Source organism: Octopus sinensis, linkage group LG25 (assembly GCF_006345805.1).
Source record: "Octopus sinensis linkage group LG25, ASM634580v1, whole genome shotgun sequence".
NCBI classification, from domain to species: Eukaryota; Metazoa; Mollusca; class Cephalopoda; order Octopoda; family Octopodidae; genus Octopus; species Octopus sinensis.
The window spans coordinates 13,243,170-13,258,595 of NC_043021.1; the positions used below are offsets into that span (position 1 = coordinate 13,243,170).

The following is a 15,426-nucleotide window of genomic DNA, read 5'->3' on the forward strand; positions in this document are numbered from 1 at the left end:
GAGGAGGAGATAAAAACGTTTCGAAACGTTTTAATCTGTCATAGCAACATGCTTTTAAAAATAATATAATTCTTAAAAGCTACCAGGGAGAACTGGTGGGGGGGGGGGGGGAGAAAAGAACCCAACAAGAAAAATAAATAAATCCACCCTTATTCAGGATGAGGGTGGGAGTGATGGTTGTGAGATAAAGAGGGATGAAATAAACCCAACTGGAAGAAAAAAAGGGTGGGGAGAGAAAAAAACTGGTTCAAACAATTTCGTGGTAAAAATTTGAATTTGCAGAACTATTTAACTTATGCAAACATGATAGAAACACACGTAGACGCATAAAAAGTGATAGAGGTGGGGAAGGTTACATGATATCAAGGGAATAATATGGTAAAAAAAATAAAAAAATGGACATTGTGGTTTCATGTGAAAATTTTGGCTTTTTTGTTTGGTTTTCGCCATATATTACAAGATATTTATTTTGAAAAAAATTTATTAACCATTTTGTTTTTAAAAACATATATGCATGTGTATATGTGTGTATACATTGTATTTATCTATTTATAATTATATATATATCTAACTATGTGTATATATTGTATTACATATATATATACACACACATACTTACACATACATACACACTTGAAAAATTATTTTATTTAAAGAAAACAAAACAAAATTCCACCACGCCTGCCGCTTATGATTAGCTCTCTCCTCTTCATTTTAATATGCAAATTTTTTGGAATGTTGTCTTCAAAAATGACAAATGTCATTGGTTGGTCCTCGGGCGTAAGGAATAAAAACAAAACAAAACAAATGTCTGTTATTAGTGCTACGTGTTTGATGACAGGGTTGCTTTGATTGGAGGAGAGCAGGTTTTGGCTGGAGACAAGGCTGGCGATAGTGATAACGATGATGATGTTAATGCTGATGATGCTGATGACGAAGATGACGACGATGATGATGAGGACGAAGAGGATGCTGACGACAACGATGACAACGACTGTGAAGATACGGTGGTAGTGGTGATAATGGTGGTGGTGGTGGCGGCGGTGGTGGCAGCGGCGGCAACAGGGGTGGTGGCGGTTGTGTTGGTGGGGGAAGAGGAGGAGGAGGGAAAAGAAGGAGAGGAAGAGTCAGTGGTGTTTGCTGAGGCGGCGGATGGAGGAGAGGTGATGGGGGAAGAATTCGAGGTTGTGGTGGTGTTGGTGGTGTTGCTGTTGGCAGCAGAGGAAGCAGCAGATAAGCTGCTGGCATCTTTGGAGTTTGTTTCGGAAATTTTGTGGAGGTTGGTTTTGGAATATTTTTGATTATTGCCGTCTTTCAACTTCCAAGAAGTGGAGCAGTTTTCACGAGTCTTTCGATAGAAGGTTAAGGCATCTTCTTGCAACTCTGTCGGAAGAGCCATATTATGTTCAAAATGAAGAAGTAATGCTTCACAAAGCATATGAATTTTTTCAAAAGAAGGCCTGTCAAAGATGAAAAAACAAAAACCGTATAAATATACATATATAAAGTCATAAATAACACAAAATTTCATTTAACAATAAGAAAATTCAAATATCATGACAAATTGTTTCATAACTTATAAACATGTAAAAATTTATATTATATTTAATAATAAATAACTTACAGGTCTGCATTAATCTTTCAAACTAATGCAGAATTTAAGCTAAGTATATATGCATATATCATCATTAACAACATTTAACCCTTTTGTTACCAACCAGGCTGAAACTGACTCTGGCTCTGAGTACAAATGTCTTGTTTTCATAAGTTTTGAATTAAAATATTCCATCAAACCTTAGTCACAATTTATATTCCTAACACTAGCTAAATGATAACTATGTTATTTTACTACAGTCTTTGTTATATTTAAAGTAATTGAAAGAAACACAGAGCATCTCAAAATAAATACGAAAGGGTTAACATCTGTTTACCATGCTGGCATGGGTCGGACAGCTCGACAGGAACTGGCAAGGCCAGGGGCCACATAAGGTTCCATAGTCTGTTTTGGCATGGTTTCCATGGCTGGATGCCCTTCCCAACACCAACCACTTTACAGAGTATCCTGGGTGCTTCTTACATGGCACCATCACCAGTACTTTTTATGTGGCAGCAGCACCCACATGAATGTTTTTTATGTGGCACCTTGGTTTTAGGACCTGAATTCTGTTATGCTAGCTGGGTTTTCTCGAGTACGCACACACATGGCAGAAACGTTAGCACGCTGGGCGAAATGCTTAGCAGTATTTCATCTGCCGTTACGTTGTGAGTTCAAATTCCGCCGAGGTCGACTTTGCCTTTCATCCTTTCGGGGTCGATAAATTAAGTACCAGTTACACACTGGGGTTGATGTAATCGACTCAATCAGTTTGTCTGTCCTTGTTTGCCCCCTCTGTGTTTAGCCCCTTGTGGGTAGTAAAGAAATAGGTATGCATGCATTTTCATTGTTAGATCTAATTACCCTTTACCTAAATCTGGATACACCCATCTTTATATATATTTTAGAACTAATCTTATTCTATTTATGGAAGGAGACCTTGCTTTTCATCCCCAACGTGTGTGTTGGCTTTCTCATTGGTAATGCTTTTCCCTATATATATACATTAATGTAATTCTTTTTCCAAATAAATTGCACTTCATATCCAAGGCTCTGATGAAGTTATAAAAGGTGTTACTCAAGCACTCAACTATGAATCCACTGCATCTTATATCAGAAATAGCCGTAAGCTAATGAAGCTCATAAAATAATCATTTATTCCTATCATCTCATTTTCTAATCCCCAGGATTAGAGAGACAGTTGGTTGACAAGGCCAACAACTCTTATTTGTGAAGTGTTTTTCTTTGTTATTTTACTGGTTTCAGTCATTGAACTGTGGCCATGCTGGAGTACTGCATTGAAAGGTTTAACCGAACAAATTTACCTCAGTACATTTTTTTTTAAGGTCTGGTATTAATTCTTTTGGTCTCTTTTGCTGAACTGCTAAGTTACAGGAATGTAAAGAAACTGATTGTCAAGCAATTGTAAAGGACTAATTATCAAGCAGTGGACACACACATATGGAAGGCTTCCACATAGTTTCCATCTACCAAATCCACTCAAGGATTTGGTCAGCCCATGGCTATACCAGAAGACACTTGCCCAAGGTGCCATGCAGTGGGACTGAACCTAAAGCTATGTGGTTGCAAATAGGCCCCTTAGAATTCTGGTAAAAAAAAAAAAAAGTGTCCACGTAGGCACAGAGGTGTAGCTGTGTGGTAAAATGTAACTAATCATGCATTATCTTGTAGCTGTGAGATTTTGATGAGGTAGCAGTTAATTTTTAAAACGATATTGTAGGGTTGGTGTGAGATACCAGATCTGGTCAGTTTGAACATAAAACAGGCTGAATACTTTTGGCTGGATTTGGCCGGTTTAAATGCTAAAGGGTTAAGCCTCGGATTCAAGAATTCAGAATGTAGGAAGTTTGAACCGATACCACAAGGCATTTTGTGCTGATACTCTAACAACTTCACATATCTATTGTATTATGCTGGCTGACTGGAAGGAAAAAAAATGGTAAAGTCAAATTACCTGCTGTCTGGGTTGAGTTGGCAACACAAAAGACAAAGTTTGAAAAAGGCATTGGGGCAATCCTCGGCAAATTTACTGAGGAACACTTCAGCGTTCATACCAAAGTCATAGGTTCGTGGTAGGTAGTCTGGGTCAGCAACGACACGGCCAATGATCTGGAAAAGATAGAGAAAATTGTTTTTATTTATATATATATTTATTTATTTATTGCCCACAGGGGGCTAAACAAAGAGGGGACAAAGAAGGACAGACAAAGGGATTAAGTCGATTACATTGATCCTAGTGCATAACTGGTACTTATTTAATCAACCCCGAAAGGATGTATGTATGATTCAAAATGTGACCATGTGTGTACCGTTGGCAATTTTTTTTCCTCCGTATTCCCTTCTTTGGATCTTGCCTTTTCCTATGTTTCTGACGAAGAGCTCCGCTTGAAACGTTAAACCCTCCTTCTTTCCTGAGCATCCAGTAATACTATACTTGTTCCAAGTCCTCATGTTGTGTTTTCTCTTTGTGTTTTCATGTTTGGATTAACTATATATATACACACACACACACAGGAGTGGCTGTGTGGTAAGAAGCTTGTTTCCTAACCACATGGTTCCAGGTTCAGCCCCACTGTGTGACCCCTTGGTAAAGTGTTTTCTTAGACTTGAACGGACCAAAGCCTTGAGTGGATTTGGGAGATGGAAACTGAAATAGGCGGGCATTTGGAAGGGCATCCAGCTGTGAAAATCATGCCAAAACTGACCTCGCCTGTGCTAGTACCATGTCAAAAACACTGAGTCAAGGCTGTAAAGTAGTTGGCTTTAGGAAGGACATCTAATCATGGAAACCGTACCAAAAAAGAGACACAGTAGCCAGGATAGTCTTCTACCTGGCCGGCTCCTGTCAGACCATCCAACTCATAGATAATAATAATATCAATTATTATTATTATTATAACATTTTTTGCCTAACAAGAGAATCTAAACAGTTACTATATGGGGTAAAAAACAAATCATTCTTCACTAACCTCACACATCATGATACCGAAAGAGAATATATCGACTCGCTCATCATATTTTTGGCCATTCAACATCTCGGGCGCCATCCAGTATGGATTCCCTACCACCGTATATCGCTTCTTTCTTTCATATCGCTTATTTGGAGAGGTTTTTGTTGTTGTCCGCTTCTCCTGGCGACGAACGTCTGATTGGTCACCAATCACTCGCGCCAATCCAAAATCTGCGACTACCACAGTTCGGTCCTAGAAGACAATGGAGTGAAAGGAAAAATAAAATAAAAATAAAGCAACAATAAATAATGTTGCATGAAGCAGTATTGAACAAAATACATTTGTGGGGCATTTGCTGCTGTCATTGCTGTTAAACTCCCAGGGCTGAACTGGGCTAAACAACAAAAACACATTCAACAACAAAATCTCAAAAAAAAAAAAAAAAAAGAAAAAGAAAAAAAGAAAAACAGAAAAAATGAAAATTATTTTTAAAAAAGCCAAAAACATACCTCTTTTACTAAACAATTTTGGGAGTTCAAGTCTCGGTGGATTATGTCCATGGAATGTAAATATTCCTGTAAAAATATAAGAATATGAGAATAAAGAATTTGGATTTAGTTTTTTGCTTTCATTCTGATTAATTAGAAAAACAAAATGCAGATGATTAACAGAAAGGTTGTTAATTGACAATTAGGGTTTCTAACAAATATTAAAAAAATTAAGAAAAGTTTAGGGTTAGAAGGGGATGCGGGTTTTAATCAACCTCAGAATTTGACTGGTACTTTGTCTTTTTAGATCCAGTTTTTGAGCAGTACTTGGTATTTTTTTAAGCAAAGTACTTGAGACACACTGTATTAACTTCAGTACTTCACTGGTACTTTATTTTAGATTCTATTTTCGAGCGGTTATTTGTTTTATTAAGTGTGAAGGTGCATGGCTCAGTGGTTAGAGCATCGGGCCCACTATCATGAGGGAGTGAATTCAATTCCCAAACCGGGCTGTGTGTTGTGTTCTTGAGCAAGACATTTTATTTCACATTGCTCCAATTCACTCATCTATAGAAATGAGTTGTGATGTCTCTGGTGCCAAGCTGTATCAGCCTTTGCCTTTTCTTTGGATAATATTAGTGGTGTGGAGAGGAGAGGCTGGTATGCATGGGTGACTGCTGGTCTTCCATAAACAACCTTGCCACGACTTGTACCTCGGGGGGGGGGACTTTCTAGGTGCAATCCCATGGTGATTCAGGGCCAAAGAGGGTCTTTACTTTGTTTTATTAAACCCAGATTTTGAATGGCATTTTATTAGCTACAGTATTTCACTGGTACTTTATTTTAGATCCAGTTTTTGAGCAGTACTTTGTTTTATTAACACCCACAATTTGACTGCTGCTTTATTTTATTGACCCCAGAAAGGGTCTTTGGTGGGATTTGAACTCAGAATGTAAAGAGCTGAAAGAAATACCACGAAGCATTCCCCCCACCCCTACCTTGACGCTCTAACGATTCTGCAAGACAATTGGGAAAGGAGGAAGCAGAAGAATTTAATTGACTACCACAGGATTTGAACTGAAATCAATGTGATGATAATTATAAATGAATCAAACACACACACACAGAATGTCATGTAAATGCTAGATTCAAATGGTGAACATTTATACACATGTATATCTATTTAAGAAAGGAGGAGTGAGAAGTAAGAATTGTAGAGAGTGGGAGGTAAGAAATATAGAGAGGAAGTGAGAAGAAGAAGAGAAGTTTGAGAGGGTGGGGAGCGTGAGAAGCAAAGGAGAGAGAGAGAGAGAGAGAGAGAGAGAGAGAGAGAGAGAGAGAGAGAGAGAGAGAGAAAGAGAGAATGAAAGTGGAAGCAGGTTTCAATCATTTCTTACGTCCCAGATTTTCTTAATAAAAAAAACCCAAAAAAAACTCCAGAAAATCTATTTTAATCCACAAAAAACTCTTCACGTGTTTAACCTGGTTTGTTTAGTTTATTTCTAGAACAATTACAACACACACACACACACACATATATATATAGAATTTCTCCTGTTTGACATGGGAAATATGCAGTTAAATGTCCCTAGAATGGAAAATTCGTGAAAGATAAAACAATAGTTAACATATTTAACGTTTGGAACACTAAAGAGCTCACTAGAAAATATGCAATCAGTTACATACATACACACATATATATACATACATACATACACGTGTGTGTTGTATATTCCTGTAACAAAAAGAACGGCGGGAGAACTACAATTGAGAACAATGCTTAGAAACACAGTAAATGCGGATGTATTCAGAAATTTCATTTTAATCAATCAATTAATTAATTAATGTATGTGCATCTGTATGTATATATATTATATGTATACGTTTTTGTAAGTATATATAAGAGAGAAGAAGGGTGGTGGTGGTGGTGGTGGTTGTGGTCAAGCAAAGCTCGTTAAGTTCTTGCAGGTCACACTCCTAGACTTGTGAGTTTGATGCAAATGACTCCCAGCTCGATTCTCATGCATGTTAACCAACGTGTGTAAAATGGAAGTAACTGGTGTGCCACGAGATGATGCTAGGTGTGCCACAGTGTAACCTGTATATAATTTTTTTCCCTATACTTTTAGTTATATTTTTATTTCAGGTGTGCTGCCAAATTTTGAGAATATAAGTGAACTGCAAGTGGAAAAGGTTGCAGAGCCCTGGTGTAGGGTGAATGCTCGAAATGGAGTAAACTGTGCTATTTGCCAAAGACTCCCCAATGTTCGGGTGATGGTAGGAGTGCTGAATTTGGTATTATGAAGGGCCTACCTTCTAAAAGAAAGGTATCAAAGTAGGTAGGAGAGGGAACAGCTTGAGCCCTGAGTGTTGAACCCCTTGCAACAGAATGGACCTTGCAGTCAGTTAACTCTTAGCATTCAGATTACTGTCAAAAGTAAAGAACCCCTTTGATGATGAATGACCATGAGATTGCACCTAGAAAGTTACCCTCCGAGGCACAAGTCCGAGCAAGGTTGTTTACGGAAGACCAGCAGTCACCTATGCATACTGGCCTTCCCTCTACTTACCATTATATGTACATAAGGTAAAGTGTAAAGAACCCCTCCGATCATGAATGACCATGGGATTGCACCTAGAAAGTTACCCTCCGAGGCCCAAGTCCAGGCAAGGTTGTTTATGGAAGACCAGCAGTCAGCCATGCATACCAGCCTCTCCTCACCGTGCCACTGATGTTATCCAAGGGAAAGGCAAAGGCTGATACAGCTTGGCACCTGTGACGTCACGACTCATTTCTACAGCTGAATGAACTGGAGCAACATGAAATAAAGTGTCTTGCTCAAGAACTCAACACACAGCCCAGTCTAGGAATCAAACTCATTTCATTATGAAAGAATTGCTTTAGAGCTGGGGTTGGGGTTAATGTTATTACCTAAAACCCTTCCCTTGAAAAATGCTGACCTGGTGCCTAAATTGGTTTCAAATTTTGCCACAAGGCCAGTAAGTTTGGGGGAAGGGTGTAAGTTGATTACGTTGACCCCCAGTGCACAACTGGTATTTATTTTATCGACCCTGAAAGTAAAAGGTAAAGTTGACCTCAGCAGAATTTGAACTCACAACGCTGGGACAGACGTAATGCAGGTGAGCATTTTGTCTGGCATGCTAACGATTCTGCCAGCTCGCCACCAGGTGCCTAAATTAGAAACAATTATTGCTTTTGTTTTGCCCTTTCGGTTTTATAACCTGTAGGGCCAGGTCTGAACTATGGGCTTGAGGCACAATAGAACCAATGTCACTTGACTGACAGCATTCTCTGAAGTATACAAACGGTTCCAAGTGTTTTTTTAAATAAGAAAATCTGGTACATAAGAAATGATTGCAACCTGCTCCTGCCATCATCTGCCCCCTCTCTCTCTCTCCTTACTTCTCACACTCCCTTCCCTCCTACACTTTCTCTTTGAATTTCTATAACAACAAGGTGTGTTTTAAAGGAGATTTAGCTATTTCTTCGCAGGTCAAGTGAGTCACTTATAACAAGAGTATCTCATTGGCTTAACATTATTAACATTATTTTCCTCTAAGACTGAAAAAAATGAGATGTATTTTCAAGAAAAAAAAAAATCCAAATACTTTTAGAAGATTCCCAGCTTAGTTTTTATGGGTGGTTGGTGTTAGGAAGAGCATCCAGCCACAAAAGCCAATCCCAAAACTGACACAAATGTCCAGCGTAGTCTTCTGCCTGGCTAGCTCCTGTCAAACTGTCCAAGCCATGTCAGCATGGAATGATGATGATGATTAGCATATAAGATTGTTATTGTTGTTACTACTACTATTATTAATATGGTGAGCTGGCTGAATTGTCAGCACACTAGGCAAAATTTTTGTCTTTATGCAAGGCAAAGTGTTTATTGTCATCCATCTTTACATTTTGAGTTCAAATTCCACTGTGGTCGATTTTGCCTTTCATCCTTTCGGGGTCGATGAAATAAGTACTAGTAGTGCACTGGGGTTGATGTAATCGACTAGTCCCGCCCCACCCCCAAAATTCCAGGTCTTGTATCTATTGTATCTACAGTAGAAAGGATCATTATTATTATTATTGTTATCATCATTATTATTATTATCATCATCATTATTATTATTATCATTATTATTATCATTATCATTATTATTATTATCATTATTATTATTATCATTATTATTATTATTAAAATTAAATTTTCAGGAAGCGGAAGAACAAATCTCCAACTATAGACAACAGACAAGTTCCCACATAAGTTTAGTATTTTTTGTTTTGTATTTTTAGTTTTGTTTCCATTTGTTTTTTTGTTTTTTCAAACCTGATCAAAACTTATTCATCAGCTCAAGCGAACACCTTGGCTGGAATTTATCAAAGCAAAGAAGGAAAACATCACCACCACAATGGTTCAGCGGTTCAGACGTTGTTACTCAGACAGAAGTTTCTGGTCGCTGGTTCTCTCTATATATATATATACACACACACACACACAGCTATTTATAGTCAAAACTCCAGCTTATCTTCCCACAACCAAATTCACTGAGACAATCAAATTTCTCCCACTGATAAAATATTCATTCCAATGAGATTATTTTGGGTAAATTTATACAACTATTTTGCTATTGTGCAATGCCTTGATTTTCATCTCTATCCACAAGCATTCATAGGTTAGCAACTCAAAGAGCTAGCCTTTAGGAAAATGCTTGAGCTGCTAAAGATAGCAGCTGTGTTTTTCTTTCATAATCACACCACCACCACCATCATCATCGTTGTTTTGTCTGCTTTTTCAATGTTGTCAGGGGTTGGATGAGACTTTTCAAGACAGCATTTTAGATCATAGAGTGTGACAAAGCCGTGCTTTATGAACTACAAGAATAATTCCCAACAAGCTTCTATAGTTTCCTTATTTCTTTACTGCCCACAAGGGGCTAAACATGGAGGGGACAAACAAGGACAGATAAAGAGATTAAGTTGATTATATCGACCCCAGTGCATAACTGGTACTTATTTAATTGACCCTGAAAGGATGAAAGGCAAAGTTGACCTCAGCGGAATTTGAACTCAGAACGTGACGACAGACGAAATACCTATTTCTTTATTACCCACAAGGGACTAAACATAGAGGGGACAAACAAGGACAGACATAGGTATTAAGTCGATTACATTGACCCCAGTGCATAACTGGTACTGAATTTATCGACCCCGAAAGGATGAAAAGCAAAGTTGACCTCGACGGAATTTGAACTCACAACGTAATGGCAGACGAAATACCGCTAAGCATTTCGCTCGGCGTGCTAATGTTTCTGCCAGCTTGCCAGCTTAAGTTTCCATCTACCTACAGCAGAATGCAGAGTAAGAAAATAAATTAAGGAGTGGAATGTGTGATTTCCTGTGATTCAGGCCACCTCATGTTTCCAACTGACAAAATGGAAAAGGCGAGGGAGATGCACTGGAACAGCCACTCTCACTCACAGATATCCATCTCCACCCTGATAGCAGTGAGCAAGGATATGATATGGGGGCCAAGAATGCCAGAGGTCTCTATAGTGAAGAAGATGCTCTGGAACAACCGCTTTGTCTCATGGGGTTCACATTTGCAGATAGCTATCCCTGCTCTGATAGCAGTGAACAAGAGTATGGTCTGGGACTCGAGAATGCCAGAGATCTTTGTTGCCCCAGAGGATGGTGAGGGAGATGCCCTTGAACAGCTACTTTGACTCCTGGGATTTGCACTTATAGATGGCCATCACTGCTCCAACGGCAGTGAGCAGGGATATGGTCTAGGGACTGAAGATGTTGGAGGTCTCCACTGCCACAGGCTCAATTATAAACCTGTCAGGGAGCAACCAATTGGTGTAAGTATATAAGGGTTGTGCAAAATGACACTTGCCTAACATGCTGTACAGTGGGACTGAACCTGAACCTTTTGCTTGCAAAGTGAAGTTCTTAACCATTCAGCCACACATACAACATCATCATTTAATGTCCATGTTCCATGCTGGCATGGATTGGATGATTTGTCCAAGGACAGCACTGAGTTCCAGTATCTGCTCTGGCAAGGTTTTCACGGCTGACCTTCGTCAAACAAACCATACATAACAGGGGTAACCACGTATCTCACTATCAGTAAAACATCTGTATCTGTCTATCTCTCTATCATACATTAACCTCTCATCACCCGGTCCCAAGCCCCCTCCCTCAGTTAAGGGGGTCTTCTCTTATAAGCTGTTTGGTGACCTCAATGGTGCTGGTGCCATGTAAAAAAACACTGTGTACCCTCTGTAGAGTGGTTGGTGTTAGGGAGGGCATCCAGCTGTAGAAACCTTGCTGAAACAGACACTGGAGTTTGGTGCATTGGAGCCATCTGGCTCACCAGCTTCTATCACACACAGTCTAACCCATACCAGCATGGAAAAGCACAGAGAACAAATGTTAAATGATTGATGGCAATGAGAGAAGGGGGAGAGAGGTGGAGGAGGGAGGAAGAGAGGAGAGAGAGGATGAGGAAGAGAGAAAGGAAGAGAAGGTTGAACATAACTTACCATTCCTGCTGCTATGTCTTTGCACATTTTTACCCGTCTCTCCCAGGTCAAAGTGATTGTCAAGTCGTGTAAGAAGTCTTTTACAGTTCCACCAGATATAAATTCTGAAATTGAACCAAAGGTAAACGTTTTAGACAAAGCTTCTAATGAAACACACATCACAGCATCTCACCTAAACTCAGAGTTATTCTTGCAACTCTGAGTACAAGTGGCTGCATTGATAAGGGGTACAAGAGACATAGTCTTGGCAGACAAGGAGACCCACGTATATTCTTTGATACTCACCATTCTCTTTTTTCTATACAGCTTTTGTTTGTTTTTACATTTAGTTTCCAGATGGGATGGGTAAAGGGTAAAAGACCCCTCTGGTCAAGAACGACCATAGGATTGCACCTAGGTTACCTCAGAGCGAGGCACAAGTCTGGGTAAAGTTGTCTATGGAAGACCAGCAGTTGCCCAAGCATACCAGCCTCCCTTCTCCAATGTTAGTCGAACAAATCGACCCCAGGTCTTATTCTTTGTAAGCCTGGTACTTATTCTATTGGTCTCTTTTGCCGAACTGCTAAGTTACAGGGACGTAAACACACCAACATTGGTTGTCAAGCAATGGTGGGTGGCGACAAATACAGCTACACAAACATAAATATATATATATATATATATATATATATATACATATATATATATACAACGGGCTTCTTTCAGTTTCTGCCTACCAAATCCACTGACACGGCTTTGGTCAGCCCAAGGCTATAATAGAAGACTCTTGCTCAAGGTGCCCCGCAAGGGAACTGAACCTGGGATCATGTGGTTGGGAAGCAAGCTTCTTACCACAGCCACTCCTGCGCCTATATATTATATATATCATCATCATCATCATCATCGTTTAACGTCCGTTTTCCATGCTAGCATGGGTTGGACGGTTTGACCGGGGTCTGGGAAGCCAGGAGGCTGCACCAGGCTCCATATATGTGTATATATATATATATATATTGAAGTGTACAGCATTATATCCATTACTGCCAATTTTACAAATTGGTTTCGCACTAGGGGTTCAATGTAGTGTTAGGTAACAGTCTGATTATGTAACCCTGTGCTCATCAGAGGTAGCCTTATGGAATGGAATATAGTGACTGCTTTTTATTGTTGGAGGTGCATAGATTACCAGCTCCTGTCAGACTGTGCAACTTGTGCCAGCATGAGAAATGGATGTTAAATGATGGTAAAGACTGCAAATGAATATGGAACACAGCCAAGATACTGCACACGAAAATTGTAAAAACCGAAGTCTTAATCGGCCAACACTTACCAGTAACGAGGTTTAATTTTTTATCTTTGTACAAAACTCCCATGAACTTGAGTACATTAGGATGATTAAGGTTCCTCAGCACTGAGACCTAAGACAAAAGACAAAAGACACATCATGGTTAACAATAATAAAATTAAATGGTAAAAAGGAGAAAAAAAAAAAAGATACAGAATAAAGAACACTTAAAAGCAGAGTCCAAAGCTCTATTAATTGTGCCCTTAGTAATTTCTTACATAGACCCGAAGCTGCAAATTTGAGTGGAAGGGTTAACCCTTTAGTGTTCAGATTACTCTGTTAAATGTAATACTTTTCCATCAAATTGTTTTGAATTACTCATGCATTGTCTTAGAGCTTTGAGGTTTCAATGATGTGATTGCTTATTTTTAGAATGTCAATGTAGGTTAGGTGTGAGAGGTTAGATATGGCTAGTTCAAATATAAAACATGTAGAATATTTGGGCTGGATATGGCCGGTTTAAACACTAAAGGGTTAAAGCAATAATATTGAGCCCCAGTCACTGATTGGTGCTTTATAGGCCCTGGAAGGATGAAAGGCAAATTTGACTTTTACAAGATCTGATGCACTAACAATTCTATCAGCCCAGGGCAACAGTAATAGCAATAATAATAATCCTTTCTTCTATAGGCACAAGGTCTGAAATTGTGGGGAGGGGACCAGTTCATTACATCAACCCCACTGTTTCACTGGAGTCCAAAGCTCTATTAATTCTGCCCATAGTAATTTCTTACATAGACCCAAAGCTGCAAATTTGAGGGGAAGGGTTAAAGTGATAATATTGAGCCCCAGTCACTGATTGGCGCTTTATAGGCCCCGGAAGGATGAAAGACAAAGTTGACTTTTACAAGACCTGATGCACTAACAATTCTATCAGTCCAGGGCAACAGTAATAGCAATAATAATAATAATCCTTTCTTCTATAGGCACAAGGTCTGAAATTGTGGGGAGGGGACCAGTCGATTACATCAACCCCACTGTTTCACTGGTACTTAATTTTTCAACCTGGAAAGGATGAAAGGCAAAGTCGACTCCAGCGGAATTTGAACTCAGAATGTAGTGACTGACGAAATATCGCTAAGCATTTCACCGAGTGTGCTAACGATTCTGCCAGCTTGTTGCCTTATTAGCAATAATAATAATAATAATAATAAATAATAATAGTGGTAATAATAATAATGCTTAGTGGTATTTTGTTTGTCTTTACGTTCTGAGTTCAAATTCTACCATGGTTGCTTTCGCCTTTCATCCTTTTGGGGGCAATAAATTAAACACTAGCTGTGTACTGGGGGGGGGGGGTCGATCTAATCAAATGGCCCCCTCCCCCAAAATTTCGGGCCTTGTGCCTAGAGTAGAAAAAAAAATAAATAAAAGAATATATGAACAAACCTCTTTCATGAAATTCTTCTGTGCTGTTTCATCAAAGCGTGTCAATTCTTTTAGAACCATCACTTCTTTCGTGGTTTTATGAGTTACCTGTAATAAGAAGGGAACAGTTTTATATATACTATACGAGAGAGAGAGAGAGAGAGAGAGAGAGAGAGAGAGAGGAAGGGAGGTGGAGGGGGAGATAGATGGACAGAGAATTTAGAATTTGTATGCTCACTTTAGTAGCTTGACCATAAAATCCTTTTCCAAGAACTTCTCCAAGCTGAAGGTCACTTGAGCGAAACATGCGATGTGACTGCGTTTGGTTGCGGAAGGAATTGGCTCGTGTCAACTCAAGTGTCTTTTGTCGTGTTGGGGGCGCCGGCGATGGAGACTTGCTTCTCCGCTTTGACGGACTATAACTAGGAAAAAAGCAGGGGAAAAATTGGAGTGGAAATACATACAAAGCAAAAAAGTCAGATACAAAAATAAATAAGTAAATAAATCCCTCCCTCCACTCATTTCCTCATACACCCCTACATACCCACCTCCCATCCACACACCTTTGTCCCAACTCACTTACCTTGTACCCTTGAGGAACCACTTGGACTTGTGGCTCCTACTGGTCACTCTCTCCCTCTAGTAACCCTTTTGATACCAACCCACTTGAGACTGGCCCAGGTTCTGTGACATAAACTTTTACTGTTTCAAAGTCGTCTAAATTATAATCATCCATCAAAATTTTATGCTAATTCGTTCCAGACTCCAACTTATTAATGAGAAAATTATTTTACTGAATTCTTCATTATTTTAAAAATTAATTGAACTGGAGTAATGTGAAATATATATGTATGTATATACATGTATATATATAAAGACCCCCAGCAGTCATGAATAACCATGGGATTGTACCTAGAGAGTTACACACTGAGGCATAAATCCAGGTAAGGTCGTTTATGGAAGACCAGCAGTCACCCATGCATACCAGCCTCCTCTCTCCATGCCAGTGATGTTATCCGAGAGAAAGGCAAAGGCTGATACAGCTTGGCACCAGTGATATCACAACACATTTCTACAACTGAGTGAACTGCCAGTCTGGTCTGGGAATCAAACTCGTCC

At 39.3% G+C, this 15,426-nt stretch overlaps 1 protein-coding gene across 5 annotated transcripts in view; it reads right to left on the reverse strand.

The window, feature by feature from the left end:
• Positions 1-561: 561 nt before the first annotated feature.
• The window catches only part of LOC115224317 (LIM domain kinase 2), a 248,799-nt gene continuing 233,934 nt past the window's right edge, over positions 562-15,426 (reverse strand). For 3 of the 5 annotated variants that reach the window (XM_029795166.2, XM_036513326.1, XM_029795167.2), the window contains 8 exons: positions 14,546-14,729; positions 14,329-14,415; positions 12,925-13,012; positions 11,616-11,719; positions 5,076-5,141; positions 4,585-4,818; positions 3,570-3,724; positions 562-1,460 (listed from right to left, as the gene is read on the reverse strand). In XM_029795166.2, coding sequence (XP_029651026.1) covers positions 824-1,460; positions 3,570-3,724; positions 4,585-4,818; positions 5,076-5,141; positions 11,616-11,719; positions 12,925-13,012; positions 14,329-14,415; positions 14,546-14,729 — 1,555 coding nt within the window. In that variant the 3' untranslated portion in view covers positions 562-823. The remainder of the gene's footprint in view (positions 1,461-3,569; positions 3,725-4,584; positions 4,819-5,075; positions 5,142-11,615; positions 11,720-12,924; positions 13,013-14,328; positions 14,416-14,545; positions 14,730-15,426) is intronic. The other 2 variants (XM_029795169.2, XM_029795168.2) reach the window with 1 other exon arrangement.